Raw genomic sequence first — 23,703 nt, 5'->3', positions numbered from 1 at the left:
GCTTCATGCATTCACGTGAGATTTCGCTATCCACTATTTAGCAGAGGTATTAACCCATTTAAAGCTGATGTGCTCTACATGAGATGCGCTGTAGAAATACCGGCGGCGGTTATCGTTTTGGTTGCTGTCTGGTTCAACTTGCTGCTTTGCTGTTTTTGTTCTAGCCGACCAGTCCAAACAGAGGCTGGATTGTGCCCCCATTCGGGGGTAACCCCTGGTGGGTGTGTTTGGCTGCTGGTCTCCCTGCCCTGCTCATCACCATCCTGATCTTCATGGACCAGCAAGTGACCGCCGTGATTGTCAACAGGAAGGAGCACAAGTTGAAGGTTAGCATTATGCGGTTGTCAGAAATGAACTGATGAAATATACAGTGCAGAAAGAGGCCATTCAGTCTGCCCTGCCTGTGCTGGCCCTTTGAAAGAGTTATCCAATTAGTGCCACTCCTCTTGTTCTTTGTCAAATTAAGGTATATAAGATGATTAAGGGGATTGACAAAGTAGACATAGAGAGCATGTTTCCTCTTGTGGGGCAATCTAGAATGAGAGGTCATAGTTTTAGGATAAGGGGTAGCAGATTTAAAACAGAGATGAGGAGAAATTACTTCTCTCAAAGGGTTATGAGTCTGTGGAATTCACTACTCCAGAGTGCGGTGGATGCCGGGACATTGGGTAAATTTAAGGAGGAGATAGACAGATTTTTAATTGGTAATGGGTTGAAGGGTTATGGAGAATGGGCAGGAAAATGGAGTTGAGGCCGAGATGAGATCAGCCATGATTGTATTGAATGGCGGAGCAGGCTCAAGGGGTTGAATTGCCTACTCCTGCTCCTAGTTCTTATGTTCTTTCCTCACAGCCCTGCAAATTTTTCTTTCTTTTTCAAGTATTTATCCAATTCCCTTTTGAAAGTTACTATTGAATCTGCTTCCACCGCCCTTTCAGGCAGCGCATTCCAGATCACAACAACTCACCGTGTGAAAAATTCTCATCTTCCCCTCTGGTTCTCTTGCCTTAAATCTGTGTCCTCTGGTTACTGACCCTCCTGCCAGTGGAAACAGTTTCTCCTTATTTACTCTATCAAAACGCTTCATAATTTTGAATGCCTCTATTAAATCGCCCCTTAACCTTCTCTGCTCTAAGTAGAACAATTCAGCTTCTCCGGTCTCTCTACATACCTGAAGTCACTCATCCCTGGAACCATTCCAGTAAATCTCCTCTGCACTGTCCATGCACCCTATCCTTGGAGTCAAGGAGCTCCGGGCGCGGGACCCTTCACTCAGCAGGGTGACCTAGGCTTCCGAGGTCTGCGTGCCTGGTTTTCAGTCCTTCTATATTTTCAGCAGCCAGTAAATTGAATCAGGCACATTGACCTCAGTGTGTGATTGTTCGTTCTGCCCTCCTGCCTTTGCGCCAAAAGTATGAACTTGTGAAAATTACCCACATGTTCAACCTGTCTGCTGTTTCACTCCACAAACATAACTATTTATTGAAACCGCCTTTGCAAGCAAGTTCATTTCTCAGTTTTTTAATCATGGTTAAAGTTTAAGCACCTATTAACCACAGAAAATAAAATGCAGTGACTGTTCTCGAGCTCTACAACCCTCCGAGATCTCTGCACTCCTCCAATTCTGGCCTCTTGTCCATCCCTGATTTTCACTTCTCCACCATTGGCCTTGCCTTCAGCTGCCTGGGCCCTAAGCTCTGGAATTCCGTCCAAAACCTCTCCATCTGTCTCTTCTCCTTAAAATCTAGCTCTTTGACCAAGCTTTTGGTCACCTTCCCTAAAAACTCCTACGTGGCTGAGTGCCAAATTATGTCTAATTACTCTCCTGTGAAGCACCTTGGGATTTTGGGATGTATATAAATACTTGTCTGGGAAGAGGAAATGTAGGAAACAATATTTTATGTTGAATTTCTCGTCAACTTAATGACATTCCACTGCAGTGACATCAGGAACAAGAACTGTGTGAACACTGGCTGATTGATTGAGAGACACCAGTAGTTGTGGAGAGACCTTTCACAACAAAGAAACACTTGCTTTTCTATGTGCCTTTCATGACCTCAGGACGTCTCCCATTGGCTTTACAGCCAATGAAGTATTTGTGAACAGTAGTCACTATTGTAGTGTAGGAAAGGTGAAGAGACTATCGGGCAGTAGCCTTTAAGTATCAGCAAGGTCCTAGTTGCTACTGAATTAATATTCGGACCTTCTTTAGCCCCTGCCCCTTGTACAGAATAATAATTCCAAAGTCAGAGCTCTCTTTCAAACACACGGCCAGTTTAAGCCACTTCTGTCTTTTGTACTAAATAGTGAATTAATCAGGGAGGTAGCTGAGCAGCTGTGTATCTAGGGGCAACTGGAACGCTTATAGTCAGATAAAGGAAGGAGAATACAGGGTCTGAAGGCTTAAAAACAAACAACCAAGTACCAGAATAAAAGAAAACAAAAATACAAATAGATCAAAAGTGTTGATAACCTTGCTCCATTTCTCATTGGTCATTAAGCTTACTGTTTAGGTCAAAGGTTAAGTGTTCCAGTTAGAATCCTTTCTTTACCAAATTGGTTTCAAAGATTTATCACTAAGCTTCTTTTTCTTCTTCCTGTTAACTTGACCTTTTTTATTTTAGTTTAATTTCAATTCAATGCCCCAGCCACGTTGGGTTCAGTGGTCAAGAGTTTTCAGTTTTACCACTCTCGGGGGGTTAGATGTTGACTTTGTCTGCTGTGTAAAATGGGAGATATCGAGTCAGCAGCCCATTTCACATCTCAACAACAACTTGCATTTACAGAGCGGCTTTAACACAGTAAATCCTTCCAAGGTGCTTCACAGGTACATTATCGTACAAAATTTGACAGCCAGCTACTTAAGGAGATATTAGGACAGGTGATCAAAAACTTGGCCAAAGAGGTAGGTTTTAAGGAGCATCTTAGAGGAGGAGGAGAGAGAGGGAGAGGATAAGGGAAGAAATTCTAGAGCTTAGTGCCTGAGCAGCTGAAGGCATAACCGCCAATGGTGGATCAATTAAAATCAGGAATGCTGAAGAGGCCAGAATTGGAGGAGTGCAGAGAACTTGTAGGGTTATAGGGCAGGAGGAGGTAATGTAGCCAAAACAGTTGGCTAAAAGGCTGAGGGAGTCTTGCTTCAGTGCTCCAGTCAGAATGTCCCTTGAGTACCATTTCCTGTTCTGGTCATCAAGCCATTAGCCTTGGAGATGGTGCAGAGCAGAGCCATGACAGTGATGTCTAGTGACAAGGGACTTGAGTAACAAGATAAGACTTTGGAGATTTTTTTAAAATTCATTCATGGGATGTGGGTGTCACTGGCCAGGCCAGCTTTTATTGCCCATCCCTAATTGCCCCCTTGAGAAGGTGGTGGTGAGCCACCTTCTTGAACCGCTGCAGTCCATGTGGTATACCCACAGTGCTGTTAGGAAGGAAGTTCCAGGATTTTGACCCAGCGACAGTGAAGGAACGGTAATAAAATTCCAAATCAGGATAGTGTGTGACTTGGAGGGGAATTGCAGGTGGTGGTGTTCCCATGCATTTGCTGCCCTTGTCCTTCTAGTTGGTAGAGGTTGTGGGTTTGGAAGGTGCTGTCTGAGGAGCTTTGGTGCTTGTAGATAGTATACACTGCTGCCACTGTGCATTGGTGGTGGAGGGAGTGAATGTTTCTAGATGGGGTGCCAATCAAGCAGGCTGCTTTGTCCTGGATGGTGTCGAGCTTCTTGAGTGTTGTTGGAGCTGCACCCATCCAGGCAAGTGGAGAGTATTCCATCACACTCCTGACTTGTGCCTTGTAGATGGCGGACAATCTTTGGGGAGTCAGGAGGTGAGTTACTCGCCTCAGGATTCCTAGCCTCTGAGCTGCTCTTGTAGCCACGGTATTTATATGGCTACTCCAGTTCAGTTTCTGGTCAATGGTAGCCCCTAGGATGTTGATAGTGGGGGATTCAGTGATGGTAATGCCGTTGAATGTCAAGGGGAGATGGTTAGATTCTCTCTTGTTGGAGATGGTCATTGCCTGGCACGTGTGTGGCACCAATGTTACTTGCCACTTATCAGCCCAAGCCTGGATATTGTCCAGGTTTTGCTGCATTTCTACACGGACTGCTTCAGTATCTGAGGAGTCACGAATGGTGCTGAACATTGTGCAATCATCAGCGAACATCCCCACTTCTGACCTTATGATTGAAGGAAGGTCATTGATGAAGCAGCTGAAGATGGTTGGGCCTAGGACACTACCCTGAGGAACTCCTGCAGTGATGTCCTGGAGCTCAGATGATTGACCTCCAACAACCACAACCATCTTCCTTTGCGCTAAGTATGACCCTAGCCAGCGGATGGTTTCCCCCCGGATTCCCATTGACCTCAGTTTTGCTAGGGCTCCTTGATGCCATACTCGGTCAAATGCTGCTTTGAGGTCAAGGGCAGTCACTTTCACCTCCCCTCTTGAGTTCAGCTCTTTTGTCCATGTTTGAACCAAGGCTGTAATGAGGTCAGGAGCTGAGTGGCCCTGGCGGAACCCAAACTGAGCGTCACTGAGCAGGTTATTGCTAAGCAAGTGCCGCTTGATGGCACTGTTGATGACACCTTCCATCACTTTACTGATGATTGAGAGTAGACTGATGGGGCAGTAATTGGCCGGGTTGGACTTGTCCTGCTTTTTCTGTACAGGACATACCTGGGCAATTTTCCACATTGCCGGGTAGATGCCAGTGTTGTCGCTGTACTGGAACAGCTTGGCTAGGGGCGCGGCAAGTTCTGGAGCACAGGTCTTCAGTACTATTGCCGGAATATTGTCAGGGCCCATAGCTTTTGCGGTATCCAGTGCCTTCAGTCGTTTCTTGATATCACGTGGAGTGAATTGAATTGGCTGAAGTCTGGCATCTGTAATGCTGGGGACTTCAGTAGGAGGCAGAGATGGATCATCAACTCGGCACTTCTGGCTGAAGATTGTTGCAAATGCTTCAGCCTTAACTTTCGCACTGATGTGCTGGGCTCCCCCATCATTGAGGATGGGGATATTTGTGGAGCCACCTCCTCCAGTTAGTTAATTGTCCACCACCATTCATGGCTGGATGTGGCAGGACTGTAGAGCTTAGATCTGACCCGTTGGAGATATAAGCTTTTCAACCTCGGAAGTAGATGAATGAGAAGCGACCCTGTAGAGGTATGTGAGATAGTAATTGGCATAAAAAAAAGTGGTAGACATGGAACACTACTTGAACTGAATCCATTGGGCAGACATGTGTTCTTGATAATGACGCCCTTCTTGTTGAAGGGGATACTTGCAGATAGTCATACGCTATTAGACATGCAAAACACGACACTTACTGAAGTAAAGGAATCCTACAGATGTTTACACCCCAATCATTGCACCCTCTCTGCTTCAAAACAACAAACCATTGTCGTTAAAAACAAATCGGATGTTAGGTTGTCAGGCAGATTTAGGACTCACCTGTGGAGAGAGAAGCAGAGTTAACATTTCGGGTCAGTGACCCTTCTTCGGAACTCAATTCAGTTCCGTAGAAGGGTCAGTGACCCGAAACGTTAACTCTGCTTCTCTCCACAGATGCTGCTAGACCAGCTGAGTATTTCCAGCATTTCTTGCTTTTATTTCAGATTTCCAGCATCCGCAGTATTTTGCTTTTCAATTTAGGACTCACGTTGGGAAGCTCTTCACATGAAGAATGATCAGGACATGAAACAAGTAGGGAGTTGGAAGCTGCGATGGAGGGGAGTATGGGACAGTTTGGATAGGCTGTAAATGGTCTTCCTCATCTATATTTTGTAAAACTAGCGCACATATTGATCTGAGATGATGATACTCTGTCTCAGTAGGCCATAAACCTAAGCCAAGACTCATGGAGCTTAAGGACATGACCAGGGACTGTACCACTTATGCCCAGCAATTGAATAGTCACAAGCAAGACTATTTTGTGGACCATCTTTCTCGCATGGTGACATACCTTAATCCACAGTTAATTTTTTTTTGTATCTTTTTGGAAGGCTAACATTAAAGCCATTCTTGGCAGCCAGCACCTGTTTCGTGAGACTCCCATCAGCGGAGCCAAATCTCCAGCCTGTCACTGCAAATCTCGAGGTTGGCTTGGTACAGCCCTGAGAGTGCCATGAGTTCGTGGGAAATGAAAGAGAACAAAGTATTCTGCTCAAACAGGATGATGGAAAGTCTTATTCGAATTCTGTGACAGGCCATAAATTTTTCAGCTAAAGGAATGAAGTCACTGGTGAGGAAGATGAGACAATATTGGAGCTGATCTTCTGATTTTCCTCTCAGTGTATTTTTTTGGAACTGATTGTGATTTTTTATAAATTGTTTTTCTCGATTGTTCACTTGCCTATGACCTCCATCTATCTTCCTTTCAACAGAAGGGTGGGTGAGTTTTGGCCACATATTCCTCAGTTGCTCTTGGTACAGTTCCTCCTTCATAAAAACAAATAGATTGGTTTAAAGTCATTAAGCCATGTTTCAGAATGTGGGTCATCTGGTACCTTTGCTAGGAAGAAATGACAGGAGTAGGAACAGACATGCGGTAGAGTTAGCACAGTAAATGTCTGCCTACTGCCTTTAACATTTAAAATCATCACTTGTGTTAGAAATAAAGAACTTTTACATTTATATAGCGCCTTTCACAATCTCCCAAGCACTTTACAGCCAAAAAAATACTTTTGAAGTGTAAGTGTAGGAAACACGGCAGCCAGTTTGCACACATCAAGCCCCCACAAACAGTAATTAACTAAGTTACTTTTTGTTTAGTTGTTGCTTGAGGGATAAATATTTGCCAACACATCAGGAGAACTCCCCCGCTCTTTCTCGAATAGTGCATCGGGATCTCTCAGTTCCGTCTGAGAGGGCAAATGGAGTCTTGGTTTAACGTCCTATCCAAAAAGACAGCACCTCTGACAGTGCAGCACTCCCTCAGAACTGGCACTGTGAGTGTTAGCCTAGATTTTATGCTCAGGTTTCTAGAGTGGAAGCTATGATCTTCTGACAAAAGTGAGAGAGTGCCAAGCCACTAAGTCACGGCTGACACTGTAATTCCATATTGCTCCGGAATTTCCTGGGGGCTACCACCTTATTTCATCGTGACCCATCAGCCTAACCTTTTATTCCTTCTTCCCTCTTACGTTTATCTATATTGCTTATCCCTTATAAATGTGACATTAGTGAACTGGAAGCTATTTTCTTTTTTTTTTGCAGAAAGGGGCTGGTTATCACCTGGATCTCTTTTGGGTGGCTATTCTAATTGCAGTTTGCTCATTCATGGGATTGCCCTGGTATGTGGCTGCCACTGTGATCTCTATCGCGCACATCGACAGCTTGAAGATGGAGACAGAAACATCGGCCCCTGGAGAACTGCCCAAGTTTCTGGGAGTCAGGTAGGACCCCTCTCATTTGCTGCCGTGCAGCTTATTCCATGAACTTGTGGGCAGGGTTTTCAATCATAAATATCCTTACAGTTTGAGCAATGCAATCTGATTGGTAGTAACTCTCAGTAAGAAGATACAAAATAAGAAATAGGAGGAGTAGGCCATTCGGTCCCTCGAGCCTGCCCACCATTCAATAAGATCATGGCTGATTTTCAGTATCAACACTTTCACACCCTATCCCAATATCCCTTGATTCCCTTAAAAGTATTTGAAGGATAAGGGTCCTGCATTCTAAGCAGTTAATATAAATTTTGAATGTGGTTTAATCTCTTTGTCCATTTATCAAACACACAAGTTCCAGTAACCCACCTTTAAAAACACTATGCGGATGTTGAAGGAACACAGAGCACAGAGGGAGAAACAATTGTTGGAACAATATTTAAAGATGGGAGGATGGGTTGAGAAAGCTGCTAAAAATGCAGATGGGATCCCTGTCTTTACCAATAGAGGAATAGAAAGCAAAAGCAAGGAAGTTACGCTAAATCTTAATAAAACCATAGTTAGGCCTCAGCTGGAGTATTGAGTCCAATTCAGGGCACCACACATATGGAAGGAAGTCAAGGCCTTGGGATTGCTGAGGGAATGCTGCACTGTCAGAGGTGTCATCTTTCAGATGAGACGTTAAACCAAGGCCCCATCTGTCCTCAGGTAAAAGATCCCAAGGTGTTATTTCAAAGAAGAACAGGGAAGTTATCCAACATTTATTCCTCAGCTAACAGCACTAACTGATAGAAATGCAAGCTCTTTCTAATTATTCTCTATAAACGATTCCAGAATTTCTACTCCACTAGCCTCCCCAAAAGTCCAGCTCAGGTGGATGAAACACAACTAGTCTTAAATTTTCCTACCTCTGCTCTAAACTGGTATCCCATTGGCCCTGTCTTACTGCCACAGTTTAATTTAATCTCCCCTTCTGTCTTGGTGATCACAACTGGACTCAGTACTGAAAGTGCGCTCCGACCAAAGCCCTGTACAATTTGAGGATGACTTGCTTGGACTCATACCCAAATGTTTTGTCAAGCCTAGTCGGCTGTGTTGAATGCCGCTGCATGGTGATTGAACCGATAGAGTGCCAAATCTACTGAAAGGCTGAGATCTCTTTCAACATCACCATTTAGCTATTTTAACCCTGTGGAACATTCATGCCAAAACTTGGGGAGTGACGCCAAGACACAGAGATGATAGCATGTGTTGGAATTACTTAGTAAATTGGACTCAAGCTCCAGAGGTTGGCGGGCAGTGCAGAAACATAAGAGCAAACCACAGTCATGTTGGGCTAGGGCTATACAGGGATGCCTAGAGCACAGTGCATGGAAAGGAATCCAGCAGAGAGGCTGGAATGCACAGAATGGAGCCCAGCCATTAATGGATGGATGGACAGTGGGGTGGGCACCGTTGCGAGCCATCCTTCCTCCTTCTGTTGTACCCTTTACATAGGGTTGCCAACTCCAGTTGGGCAGATTCTTGGAGGTGTCATCACATGACCGTCCAGCCTCTAACCACCCCCCCCCCCCCCCCTCTCTCCCACCATTGGTTATCCATCCTCACGGCAGCATGCCTTCCTATGGCCAATCAGAAGGCAAGCAGACTCTTTGTTACCTGATTGGACGATTCCTGACTGTCAAACAGCTCGTTTTGTTCTCATCTCAAAATTATTTTTATTAATAATAGAGAAAATGTTCATGAAAACTGTCTTTAAAAATATTATTTTTCATGTCCAATGATTTTTTTTTCCTCCTTGCTTGCTCGCAGCAGTGTCCTAGAGTTTAATGTTTAATTCCTGGAGGCTACAGGGCAGATTTGAAGAGTTACATATTCACCTAAGCCCAGTAGGAAGGAGATCAGTGTTATACAGCCTGGTCAGTCCTCTCAGTGGTGTCATCAAAAGCTTTGCAGCTCACTGGAACAATAATTCAGTCCCGATCTACATGCACAAAGTCTTATGTGACAGTTGGAATAGCACGGTAGTAATCATTTAAAGACTACATGAATATTCCAGGATGTGTTTACTATTACACAACATCGTCCCTCACTGCCCCTTCCATCCCCTCTCCCCCCAGCCCCGACCGGTGACTGAACTCATGCTTTGAATCCACAATAAACAAAGTTGGATTTAATCTTACAGGATCCATAACAAATGATGTCAGGTTTAATGTTAAAAATGCCAGTGAATGCCCCAGTGTTTGGACTGACTGCTTGCCCAGGTTTAGTTGATAAGTCAGGTAGGATGTAGTTACCAGGTCCCTGCACAAAGGTCCTTTTCCCCCAGCACGAGGAAGCAGATGTTAGGCTGGTGCCTCTTGCTCTGTCGAACAAGTTGATTCTTGTGGTTAGGAGTGCGTCTCCTTTACTGTGGCTGCACTGAACAATCCCGGGACTCTGAGCACTACCGTTGAGACCACTACCAGGACTCAAAAAAGACTTGTACCTTTCCTCACCTCAGGGTGACCTGAAGCATTTTACAGCCAATGAAATACTTTCGAACTGTTGTAATGGGAAACTTAGCAGCCAATTTGTGCACAGCAAGCTCCCACAAACAGTAATGTCATAATAACCAAATAACTTGCTTTCAGTGATGTTAGTTGAAGAATAAATATTTGGCAACAGACCCTTGCTCTTCTTTAAAGCTGTCATGGAATCTTTTACATCCACCTGAGAGAGCAGACAGAGCCTTCTTTATATTTGTTCATGGGACGTGAGTGTCACTGGCCAGGCCAGCGTTTATTGCCCATCCCTAATTGCCCTTGAGAAGGTGGTGGTGAGCTGCCTTCTTGAACTGCTGCAGTGTGTGTGAGGTAGCTCCACCCACAGTGCTGTTAGGAAGGGAGTTCCAGGATTTTGACCCAGCAACAGTGAAGGAACGGCGATATAGTTCCAAGTCAGGATGGTGTGTGTCTTGGAGGGGAACTTGCAGGTGGTGGTGTTCCCATGTATTTGCTGCCCCTGTCCTTCTAGTTGGTAGAGGTCGCAGGTTTGGAAGGTGCTGTCTGAGGAGCCTTGGTGTGTTGCTGCAGTGCATCTTGTAGATGGTACACACTGCTGCCACTGTGTATCGGTGATGGAGGGAGTGAATGTTTGTGGATGGGGTGCCGATCAAGTGGGCTGCTTTGTCCTGGATGGTGTCAAGCTTCTTGAGTGTTGTTGGAGCTGCACCCATCCAGGCAAGTGGAGAGTATTCCATCACACTCCTGACTTGTGCCTTGTAGATGGTGGACAGGCTTTGGGGAGTCAGGAGGTGAGTTACTCGCCTCAGGATTCCTAGCCTCTGACGTGCTCTTGTAACCCTGTTATTTATATGGCTACTCCAGTTCCGTTTCTGGTCAATGGTAACCGCCAGGATGTTGATAGTGGGGGATTCAGTGATGGTAATGTCGTTGAATGTCATGGGGAGATGGTTAGATTCTCTTTTGTTGGAAATGGTCATTGCCTGGCACTTGTGTGACGCGAATGTTACTTGCCACTTATTAGCCCAAGCCTGGATATTGTCCAGGTCTTGTTGCATTTCTACACGGACTGCTTCAGTATCTGAGGAGTTGCGAATGGTGCTGAACATTGTGCAATCATCAGCGAACATCCCCACTTCTGACCTTATGATTGAAAGAAGGTCATTGATGAAGCAGCTGAAGATGGTTGAGCCTAGGATACAACCCTGAGGAACTCCTGCACTGATGGCCTGCAGCTGAAATGATTGACCTCCAACAACCACAACCATCTTCCTTTGTGCTAGGTGTGACTCCAACCAGCAGAGAGTTCTCCCCCTGATTCCCATTGACTCCAGGTTTGCTAGGGCTCCTTGATGCCATTCTCAGTCAAATGCTGCTTTGATGTCAAGGGCAGTCACTCTCACCTCACCTCTTGAGTTCAGCTCTTTTGTCCATGTTTGAATCAAGGCTGTAATGAGGTCAGGAGCTGAGTGGCTTTGGCGGAACCCAAACTGAGCGTCACTGAGCAGGTTTTTGCTAAGCAAGTACCACTTGATGGCACTGTCGATGACACCTTCCATCACTTTACTGATGTTTGAGAGTAGGCTGATGGGGTACTAATTGGCCGGGTTGCACTTGTCCTGCTTTTTGTTTACAGGACATACCTGGACAATTTTCACATTGCAGGGTAGATGCCAGTGTTGTAGCTGTACTGGAACAGCTTGGCTAGGGGTGCGGCAAGTTCTGGAGCACAGGTCTTCAGTACTATCGCCGGAATATTGTCAGGACCCATAGCCTTTGCAGTATCCAGTGCCTTCAGTCATTTCTTGATATCACGCGGAGTGAATCGAATTGGCTGAAGTCTGGCATCTGTAATGCTGGGGACTTCAGGAGGGGGCCGAGATGGATCATCCACTCGGCACTTCTGCGGGGAAGGTTGTTACAAATGCTTCAGCCTTATCTTTCGCACTGATGTGTTGGGCGCCCCCATCATTGAGGATGGGGATATTTGTGGAGCCACTTCCTGCAATTAGTTGTTTAATTGTCCACCACCATTCACGGCTGGGCATGGCAGGACTGCAGATCCATTGCTTATGGGATTGCTTAGCTGTCTATTGCATGCTGCTTACACAGTTTGGCATGCAAGTAGTCCTGTGTTGTAGCTTCACCAGGTTGACACCTCATTTTGAGGTATGCCTGGTGCTGCTCCTGGCATGTCCTCCTGCACTCTTTATTGAACCAGGGTTGGTCTCCCGGCTTGATGGTAATGGTAGAATGGGGGATATGTCGGGCCATGAGGTTACAGATTGTGGTTGAGTACAATTCTGCTGCTGTTGATGGCCCACAGCACCTCATGGATGCCCAGTTTTGCATTGCTAGATCTGTTCGAAATCTATCCCATTTAGCATGGTAGTAAAGCCACACAACATGATGGAGGGTATCCTCAATGTGAAGGCGGGACTTCGTCTCCACAACGACTGTGCGGTGGTCACTCCTACCAATACTGTCTTGGACAGATGCATCTGCGGCAGGCAGATTGGTGAGGAAGAGGTCAAGTATGTTTTTCCCTCTTTTTGGTTTTGTCACCAGCTGCCGCAGACCCAGTCCAGCAGCTATGTCCTTTAGGACTCAGCCAGTAGTGGTGCTACCGAGCCACTCTTGGCAATGGGCATTGAATTCCCCCACCCAGAGTACATTCTATGCTCTTGCCACCCTCAGTTCTTCCTCCAAGTGGTGTTCAACATGGAGGAGTACTGATTCATCAGCCAAGGGAGGGTGGTAATCAGTAGGAGGTTACCTTACCCATGTTTGACCTGATGCCATGAGACTTCATGGGGTCAGGAGTCAATGTTGAGGACTTCCAGGGCAACTCCCTCCCGACTGTATACCACTGTGCTGCCACCTCTGTCCTGCTGGTGGGACTGGACATACCCGGGGATGATGATGGCAGTGTCTGGGACATTGTAAGGTATGATACCATGAGTATGATACCATGAGTATGACTGTGTCAGGCTGTTGCTTGACTAGTCTGTGGGACAGCTCTCTCAATTTTGGCACAACTCCCCAGATGTTAGTAAGAAGGACTTTGCAGGATCAACAGGGCTGGGTTTGCTGTTGTTGGTGCCGAGGCCAATCCGTCCAGTTTCATTCCTTATTGACTTTGTAGCAGTTAGGTACAACTGAGTGACTTGCTAGGCCATTTTGGAGGGCATTTAAGAGTCAACCACATTGCTGTGGGTCTGGGGTCACATGTAGGTCAGACCAGGTAAGGACAGCAGATTTCCTTCCCTAAAGGACATTCGTGAACCAGATGGGTTTTTACAACAATCGACAATGGTTTCATGGCCATCATTAAACTAGCTCTTAACTCCAGATTTATTCATTGAATTCAAATTCTACCTTCTGCTGTGGTGGGATTTGAACCCAGTGACAATACCACTACGCCATTGCTTCAGTCTTAACATGTCAACCATGGGACAGCATCTCCAAGAGTGTACATTCCCTCAGTGGAGTGTCAGCCTGGATTCTGTGCTGAAGTCTCTGGAGCAAACTTGAACCCACAACTTTTTGATGAGTGCAATACACTGAACCACAACTAACACTGGCTTGCTTTTTACTTTTCTGAGTATGCTTGTGGTGCTGACTTGGTTAATGCTCTTTCTGTTTGTCTCCAGGGAACAGCGAGTGACTGGGTTTATTGTCTTCATTCTAACTGGTGTATCTGTCTTCATAGCTCCCATACTAAAGGTACCTCATTAAACATTTATTAATGATAAATAATCACACATTTTTCAGTGGGTGCAAATTAACTGCACAAATGGTCACTTTTGACCTGTTGCGTGTCCTTTACATGTCTCCATTCGTAGCTGTTATCACTTTTCAAAGTCTATGTACAGATTAACAGTGTTTAAGTTTCATGGAAATCTTTTTCTCTCATGTCATGAAATAAAAACTACTAACAAGAGTACACACACAGACACAAAGAGACACACAGACACAAAGACACAGACAAAGAGACACACAGACACACAAACACACGCACACACACAAACAGCTGAATGTGCCTAAAGTGGTACACTGCTTTTTGCTTCAAGCTACAGGACTCTGCTGCCTCCGTGTGGCAGGGACTCATCAGTGTCTCTAAGGGTGTGTTGTGCAAGAACAAATGACATTTGCTGCATTTCTAGTGAACAAGGCACATCCTTTTTTTTCTCTTTCGAGATGTTAAAATAAAACATTTCACTCGGTCTTATTCCTTTGTTTAAGAGTTGGCGCATTCCCCAAGTCACATGCGTGATCTGTGAGGTGCCAGAATAATGGGGCTTTGCAGCAATAATTTTCAACACACCAAGCTTTTGAGTACAAACTGTGGGGAATACCAGGCATGGTCTTAGGATTGGAGGAGGGAATTGGAGAGAGAGGCTGCTCTTGTGCATCTCCTGTGAGTCAGCGGCCCACCATTAACAAGGAATAAAAGGGAAAAAACAAATAATTTAGATGGGGGAAAGGTTTAAAAGGACAATCGCACACTCTCAGTGACCAGCTGTGGCTCAGTTGGTAGTTCGCTTGGTGCTATGTTAGATGCTCGTGCGTTCAAGTTCCATTCCAGGACTTAAGTACAAAAATCCAGGCTGACACTCCAGTGCAGTATTGAGGGAGTGCTGCACTGTTGGAGGTGCTGTCTTTTGGGTGAGATGTTAAACTGAGGCCCTATCGCCCCTCTCAGATGGATATAAAAGATCCCATGGCACTATTTCAAAGAAGAGCAAGGGAGTAGTGTCCCTGGTGTCCTGGCCAATATTTATCCCTAAACCAACATTACAAAAACAGGTTATCTGGTCATTATCACATTGCTGTTTATGGGAGCTTGCTGTGTGCAAATTGGCTGCTGCATTTCCTACATTACAACAGTGACTACACTTCAAAAAGTACTTCATTGGTTGTAAAGCACTTTGAGACATCTGGTGGTTGTGAAAGGCACTATATAAATCAGATCTTGCATTTTTTTTTTTGTTTTTTTAATTAATGAACAAACAATAGTCACCTGTAATACCTCACTCACCCTGTGACTTCTTCCCACCTTGTAGAACTGTGGGGCAGGCAAGAGAGAAGATTAGAGATTGCAGGTATTAGCTCAACATTTTTTTTAGAAACTATCCTGTTTCATAAAAACAAACTGCAGGAAACGAATTTAAGCAACATTGCAAGGTGAGAAGGCTAAAATCGTTTTTCGGTGACAGAATGAAACGGGTGATAGGAAATCAGCAGCTTGAGTCCAGATACTTTCCCATTGACTTCAACAGAAAATAATTTCAGGTCTGGGTATGGAACAGGCTGTCAGTTCACTATCGCCCGTCTCACACTTACAGTGTAGACCAGTTTCACACTGAGTTTTCTACATCCATAATTTACAGTGACTGGAAAAGATTATAGAAAGAAAGATCTGCATTTCTATAGCACCTTTTCATGACCTCAGGATGTCCCAAGCACTCGACAGCCAATGAAGCACTTATGAAGTATAGTCACTATTGTTATGTAGGAAACGCGGCAGCCAATTTGTGCACAGCAAGATTCCACAAACAGCAATATGATAATCACCAAATAATCTGTATTTCACCAGGACACTGGAGATAACACCACTGCTTCTCTTTGAATAGTGCCTTGGGGTTTTGTACATCCACCTGAGAGGGCAAACAGAGCCTTGGTTTATCAGTACAGCACTGGAACATCAGCCTAAATTCTATGCATAAATTCCTGGAGTAGGATTTGAACCCAAGACTTCCTGATATTGAAGCAAGAGTGTTATCCACGGAGCCTCAGCTTCCACTGTGACCTGTACCAGCCAGAACCATAGCATAGAAAGAGGCCATTGAGTCGAGTCCATCACAACTGGAGCTTTGCTACAGTAATCCTGGACTCATTTCGCTGCCCTGTATCATCCTCCCCCTTCAATATTCATCAAATTTTCCTTCAAAGGGTACAATGACCTGTCTGCCTCAACCAATTCCTGTGACATACCAGTCCATGCCTACAACAACTGTAAAAAGAAATCTCTTCTCAGCCCTGGAGTCTGGAAAAGAGGAGGTCAAAGTTGAAATGGCTTTTTGAGTGCTGTTGTCTGGGGAGAATTGGCAGGGGAATCAGCAATCTCTCGTTAACACAGAGTTTTCTGTGCGTGGGTCTATTTCGATCTCCCTTTTGAAAATTGCCCTCCTGCGTGACAAAGGCAAACACGGCACAGAGCTGCCGCTCAAAGCCTCAGGGCGCTTTTCCAAAACCTGTAACCTGTGTACAACATTCAGTTGGAGTCACAAATGTGACAAGAGGGCTGGTATTGTATGGATTCCTTTGCAGCATTTTCCCTGTCATTTATTGAGGCCTTCGAGACCCTCAGTTTAAAATATCCCAGTGTACAGCCAACAGTCATCCAGGAACTTCCAGATAACAGTGGGCTGACTGACGCTGATGAACCGCTGTGTTTATAAACAGATGGTTCCTGCCTCTTTCATTAATAGCATACCAAATGTTAGAAAGATAAAGAAAAATGTATGTTTTTTCAGAAAATATCAAAATTTCCCTCCTAAAGGCATATCATTTTCTTGAAAAATATGTTTGAAACACAGGAACTGGAGCAGGGCATTCAGCTCCTCGGGCCTATTCTGCCATTCAAAAATATCATGGCCGACTGGATCTTAACCCATTTGCCTGCCTTGATTCTGTAACCCTTAAAACCCTTACCAACAAAAATCTATCAATCTCTATTGTGAAATTTTTAATTGACTCCCAGTCTCAACAGCAGCTTTTTAGAGAAGCAAATTCCAGATTGCCCATTATTCTTGTTTGCATCTAAACTCATGGGGATACAGTTTCCAGCTTTGGGCTGAATCAAAGATTCTGACGCAAATTACACCCGTATTGAAAAGTCTTTTTTTCCCACCCCGCCCCCGCCCCGAGTTTCCGCTCAAATCTATTTGCATATCGTCAGACACAAAATCTGCCTCTAACCATGGCAATCGGGAAGCCTTTTCAAATGTAATTTCTTTTAAAAAGAAATTGCTTTAAAAGGTATTCCTTGATATATCAACCTGGAAAAGTGTGAAGTGATTCATTTTGGAAGGTCGAATTTGAATGCAGAATACAGGCTTAAAGACAGGATTCTTGGCAGTGTGGAGGAACAGAGGGATCTTGGGGTCCACGTCCATAGATCCGACAAAGTTGCCACCCAAGTTGATAGGGTTGTTAAGAAGGCGTATGGGGTGTTGGCTTTCATTAACAGGGGGATTGAGTTTAAGAGCCGTGAGGTTATGCTGCAGCTCTATAAAGCCCTGGTTAGACCACACTTGGAATATTGTGTTCAGTTCTGGTCGCCTCATTATAGGAAGGATGTGGAAGCTTTAGAGAGGGTGCAGAGGAGATTTACCAGGATGCTGCCTGGACTGGAGGGCATGTCTTACGAAGAAAGATTGAGGGAGCTAGGGCTTTTCTCATTGGAGCGAAGAAGGATGAGAGGTGACTTGATAGAGAGGTACAAGATGATGAGAGGCATAGATAGAGTGGATAGCCAGAGACTTTTTCCCAGGGCGGAAAGGGCAATCACCAGGGGGCATAATTTTAAGGTGATTGGAGGAAGGTTTAGGGGAGATGTCAGAGGTAGGTTCTTTACACAGACAGTGGTGAGTGAGTGGAATGCACTGCCAGCGGTGGTAGTAGAAGCAGATACATTAGGGACATTTAAGCGACTCTTGGATAGGTACATGGATGATAGTAGAATGAAGGGTATGTAGGTAGTTTGATCTTAGAGTAGGATAAAGGGTCAGCACAGCATCGTGGGCCGAAGGGCCTGTACTGTGCTGTACTGTTCTATGTTCTATATCGGTTCGGTTTGATTAATAGAGCTGAAAATGGGTTTCTCAGAAAATAATAAGTATTTTTAATCACAGAGTCAATCCTATAGATATTAAAGGATATGGGGATAGTGCAGGAAAATAGCGTGAGGTAGAAGATCAGCCGTGATCTAGTTTATTTATTTTATTTATTTATTTATATTTAGAGATACAGCACTGAAACAGGCCCATTGAGTCTGTGCCGACCAAGAACCACCCATTTATACTAACCCTGCAGTAATCCCATATCCCCTACCTACACTAGGGACAATTTACAACGGCCAATTTACCTATCAACCAGCAAGTCTTTGGCTGTGGGAGGAAACCGGAGCACCCGGAGAAAACCCACGCAGTCACAGGGAGAACGTGCAAACTCCACACAGGCAGTACCCAGAATTGAACCCGGGTCACTGGAGCTGTGAGGCTGCGGTGCTAACCACTGCGCCGCCCCGATGAATGGCGGAGCAGGCTCGAGGGGCCGAATGGCCTACTCCTGCTCCTATTTGCTATATTCCACCATCTGGAGTACTTCAATTTTAAATTGAAAATGACTTTTAAAAAATATATAAAACAATGTTTTAGTTAGATTGGGATACAGTAGTCAGTTTCTTAGTAAATTTTAAAAAGCTTTTGAAACTTGTCTAATGGTGTCCTAGTGCCCAAAGGTTTCATCTGAATTTTCAGAGCTACCTGGAAATGCCGCAAATGAGAGCAATTAATGGGAACTCACCATGGTGATTCGTTCAGCCTGGGGGAGGGCGTGGCCAATTTTGTGGGTGGGGGTACAGCTTCTAACACTCTTCTGTAAAACTAACGCAAAAGATTGCAGAAACTTGAGTTGCACTGAAATGTAAGTTTGCGCTTAAAATTCCTCGATGTTTTGCACTGGTTACACCTATGTCGGGTAATTGCGCGGAGTAAACTCGCGGAAACGAGTGGAAACCATGATGTGGAAAATGAAAAGCACACTTGGGTCACTTTGCATTGACACGATCGTGATGAGAATGGTTCCTTGTGTCCTTGTCGCTGTTCCTGAGGAAAGTTACTTTGGAGATGATACCACTTTAAGGCTGCAGTATGGTACAATTTTAAAGACAATGCAGAGAGACCTGGGGGTTCATGTACACAGCTGTTAGAAGGTAGCAGGGCAAGTCAAAGTATAGAAGATCCTGCGCTTTATAATTAGAGGTCTAGAGTACAAAATCAAAGAAGTTATGCTATAAATCGTTAGTTAGGCCTCAGTTGAAATATTGTGTCCAATTCTGGGAATCACACCTTCGGAAGCATGCCAAGGCCCCGAAGAGGGTGCAGAGGAGATTTACGAGAATAGTATCAGGGCGAGGGACTTCAGTTATGTGGAGAGACTGGAGAAGTTGGGATTGTTCTCCAAAGAACAGAGAAGGTTAAGGGGAGATTGAATAGAGATGTTCAAAATGATGAGGGGTTTTGATGGAGTGAATAGGCAGCAGAATGGGTAACGAGAGGATATAAATTTAAGATAACTGGTAACTGAAGCAGAGGGGAGATGAGAATTTTATTTACATGGCGAGTTGTTGTGATCTGGAACGTGCTGCCTGAAAGGGCGGTGGAAGCAGATTCAATAGTAACTTTCAAAAGAGAATTGGATAAATACTTGAAAAGGAGAAATTTGCAGGGCTATGGGGAATGAATGGGGGAGTGGGACTAATTGGATAGCTCTTTCAAAGAGCTGGTTACTGACCTGTGTACCAGTGAAAATGGTTTCTCCTCATTTACTCTATCAAAACCCATCATAATTTCGAACGCCTCTATTAGGGGCGGCACAGTGGCGCAGTGGTTAGCACCGCAGCCTCACAGCTCCAGGGACCCGGGTTCAATTCTGGGTACTGTCTGTGCGGAGTTTGCAAGTTCTCCCTGTTACCGCGTGGGTTTTCGCCGGGTGCTCCGGTTTCCTCCCACAGCCAAAGACTTGCAAGTGATAGGTAAATTGGCCATTATAAATTGCCCCTAGTGTAGATAGGTGGTAGGGAATATGGGATTACTGTAGGGTTAGTATAAATGGGTGGTTCTTGGTCGGCACAGACTTAGTGGGCCGAAGGGCCTGTTTCAGTGCTGTATCAATAAATAAACCTCCCTTTAACCTGCTCTGCTCTAAGGAAACAATTCCAGTCTCTCCATATTAACTGAAATCCCTGGTCCCATTCCAGTAAATCTCCTCTGCATTCTCTCCAAGGCCTTGACATCCTTCCTAAAATGTGGTGCCCAAAATTGGACACAATACTGCAGCTGAGACCTAACCAGACATGTCTGAAAACCAGAAGGAAAGGTTGTTACTGCAGCACAAGTCACATAAGTCCTCCTTGTGAAGAGTGTTCACACATAGACATTTATCATATGATATCGTTTGAAGTTCCTGTCCCATTAAAAAAAAAAGATTTTCTGGGAATGAAAAACTTCAGACGATTAAGTTCTCTTTCAAGTAAATCTGTTCTAACAAAGATGGTTATGATCCTGCTGTTTTGGTGCTTTATCACTTTACAAACTTGGATTTGTTTGTATTTAAATTATATTAAGTTTAAGCAGAGTGTATTTTCTTGTTGTTTAATAGGGCTTGATTTTAAAATTCTTGTCCTTGTTTTCAAATTTCTCTATGGCTCATTCCTCCCTATGTCTGTATCCACAACACTCCGAGATCTCTGCACCTCTCCATTTCTGGCTTTTCACTCATCCCTTTTGTCATCCCTCCCTCTGTCAGCTGGATCCTCAGCACCTGGGCCCTCAGCGCTTTCTTCCCTAAACCTCTCTGACTCTCCATCTCTCTCTCCTCAGAACTTGTCCTAATATCTTCCTATGTGTCAAATTTTGCTTGACAACGCTCCTGTGAAGCACCTTAGGAAGTTTGACTATGTTAAAGGTGCTATGTAAATATATAAGTTGTTGTTGTTGAATGTGGGCTAAAGTGAATGGTTGCTCAGTGCCTCATTGACATCTTCCTTCATTCTAGTTCATTCCAATGCCGGTACTTTACGGAGTTTTTCTGTACATGGGGGTTGCTTCTCTGAAGGGCGTGCAAGTAAGTAACCATAGCAACATGTCAAGTGCTTGCAAGCGAGATTCCAGAGAAAATGTCTGATAATTATTAACCAACATGTTGATTGCCAAGGTTAGTTTGAATGTCTGTTGACTGAAAATTATCTGAGAGATGATTCTCTCACCATGACGCAGCAAATCATTTCAATGCAAGCTCCCAAAGCCAAATAATTCGGTCATGTTGTGTTCGTAAACTTTATAAAAATGCAACATAAATGTAAAATGTGTCTTGCAATCGTTCATTGTCGTGAAACCAGTAGACTTTATAAGACTGCAGTTCTATCATTAGTTGCCATGTACATCAGACAAAATCACCCAGCACAGAAGGAGTTCACTTGACCCTTGTGTCAGTGCCTATTAGTTCCCCCCCCCCCCCACCACCTCCCCCCCCGACCTCACCATCCCCCCCAGCTCTTTCCTACACTCCTGCCAATTTTTCCTTTTCAGGTATTTATCCAATTCCCTTTTGAAAGTTATTAATGAATCTGCTTCCACCACCCTTTCAGGTAGGATAAAAGAGCTGAACTCGAGGTGAGGTGAGAGTGACTGCCCTTGACATCAAGGCAGCAGTTGACCGAATATGGCATCAAGGAGTCCTAGCAAAACTGGAGTCAATGGGAATCAGGGGGAAAACTCTCCGCTGGTTGGAGTCTTACCTAGCGCAAAGGAAGATGGTTGTGGTTGTTGGAGGTCAATCATCTCAGCTCCAGGCCATCACTGCAGGAGTTCCTCAGGGTAGTGTCCTAGCCCCAATCATCTTCAGCTGCTTCCTCAATGACCTTCTCTCCATCATAAGGCCAGAGGTGGGGATGTTCGCTGATGTTTGCACAATGTTCAGCACCATTCACGACTCCTCAGATACTGAAGCAGCCCGTGTCCACATGCAGCAAGACCAGGACAATATCCAAGCTTGGGCTGATAAATGGTAAGCACCATTCTTGCCACATAAGTGCCAAGCAATGACCATCTCAAATAAGAGAGAATCTAACTATCTCTCCTTGACATTCAACAGCATTACCATTGCTGAATCCCCAACCATCAACATCCTGGGGGTTAACATTGACCAGAAACTTAACTGGACCAGCTACATAACTACTGTGGCTACAAGAGCAGATCAGAGGCTGGGAATTATTTAATTTTTTTTTTATTTAGAGATACAGCACTGAAACAGGCCCTTCGGCCCACCAAGTCTGTGCCGACCAACAACCACCCATTTATACTAACCCTACAGGAATCCCATATTCCCTACCACCTACCTACACTAGGGGCAATTTACAACAGCCAATTTACCTATCACCTGCAAGTCTTTGGCTGTGGGAGGAAACCGGAGCACCCGGAGAAAACCCACGCGGTCACAGGGAGAACTTGCAAACTCCGCGCAGGCAGTACCCAGAATCGAACCCGGGTCCCTGGAGCTGTGAGGCTGCAGTGCTAACCACTGCGCCACTGTGCCGCACTCTGCAGTGAATAACTCATCTGACTCCACAAAGCCTGTCCATCATCTACAAGGCACAAGTCAGGAGTGTGATGGAATACTCTCCACTTGTCTGGATAGCGGCAGCTACAACAACACTCAGGAAGCTTGACACCATCCAGGACAAAGCAGCCCACTTGATCGGCACACCATGCACCACTTGAAACGATCACTCTCTCCACCACCAGTGCACAGTGGCAGCAGTGTGTACCATATACAAGATGCACTGCAGCAACTCACCAAGGCTCCTTTGACAGCACCTTCCAAACCCACGACTTCTATCACCTAGAAGGGCAGCAGACGAATGGAAACACTCACCACCTGCAAGTCCCCCTCCAAGTCACACACCATCCTGACTTGGAACTATATCCCCATTCCTTCACTGTCACTGGGACAAAATCCTGGAACTCCCAACAGCACTATGGGTGTACCTACACCACATGGACTGCAGCGGCTCACCACCACCTACTCGAGGGCAATTAGAGATGGGCAACAAATTTTAGCCTTGCCAACGACACTCACATCCCATGAAAGAATAAAATAAAAATTTTAGACCATAACAACTCACTGCATAAAAAAAAAATTCTCATCTCCCCCTCTGGTTCTTTTACCGATTATCTTAGGTCTGTGTCCTCTGGTTACTGACCCTCCTACCAGTGAGTTACAAGTAAACCTAGCTATGTTGGATGATATGAGGTTCTTATGTTGAATTACTGTCCCTTTCAGCTGAGTGGAAAGTGACCATTGGGAAGCAGTTGGTTGAAAGTTCTTCCTATTTCTCCAGCAGCATTTCCACCGACCATCACACTGTTGATCTCAATTTGAGCCGCTGTTTATGAATTCATTTGTGCTTTTCCTCACATCTCCCTCCTCCCCCACCCCCACAACCCTCTCTGTAAGAACAGAGTCACCATTGTCATTCTACCAGAACAAATAGCTCATTGGGTTGTCACTTGAGAACATCTCTGCTGTAACCCATATCCAGTTATAGGATTAGCTTTAGGTTTTAACAAACAAGTTTGCAGTCCATTTGTCATTGTTTCTCACTGTCTCATTCTCCTTTTCTCTTATCGGAAACAACACTTTCTTTCACCCTTCTCAATGAGATATTTTTGATTCAGTACTTTGCCTAACCTTTTTTTGTAAGGAATATCCAATGTCACTGATGCTTTTCTGTGCCATCACAATGTTTTATATATCATGTACATCTGCCCCATACATATATACCAATGTGTACCAACATATCTAAGCTAACAGTTGTACCATCACCCAAAGGTAACGCACATTCATACCAGTGTGAGCCTGTACATAAATCCCACACTCAAACCTCTACCAAACGATATGGAAAATGGATACTCCAGCAGGCATATCCAGCCCACACTTGTATCGACGTGCCCCATTAGAT

The 23,703-nt window shown here is 44.8% G+C and overlaps 1 protein-coding gene across 5 annotated transcripts in view; it reads left to right on the top strand.

The window, feature by feature from the left end:
• The window catches only part of slc4a4a (solute carrier family 4 member 4a), a 192,627-nt gene that overhangs the window by 151,081 nt on the left and 17,843 nt on the right, over positions 1-23,703 (top strand). For all 5 annotated transcript variants that reach the window (XM_068046541.1, XM_068046551.1, XM_068046571.1 and 2 more), the window contains 4 exons: positions 165-326; positions 7,220-7,398; positions 13,547-13,619; positions 20,739-20,807. In XM_068046541.1, the coding sequence (XP_067902642.1) occupies positions 165-326; positions 7,220-7,398; positions 13,547-13,619; positions 20,739-20,807 (483 nt within the window). The remainder of the gene's footprint in view (positions 1-164; positions 327-7,219; positions 7,399-13,546; positions 13,620-20,738; positions 20,808-23,703) is intronic.

This window comes from Heterodontus francisci, chromosome 1 (genome assembly GCF_036365525.1).
Source record: "Heterodontus francisci isolate sHetFra1 chromosome 1, sHetFra1.hap1, whole genome shotgun sequence".
NCBI lineage: Eukaryota > Metazoa > Chordata > Chondrichthyes > Heterodontiformes > Heterodontidae > Heterodontus > Heterodontus francisci.
Note: the sequence above shows the minus strand (reverse complement) of the source record. Positions and strands in the feature narration are given on the sequence as shown.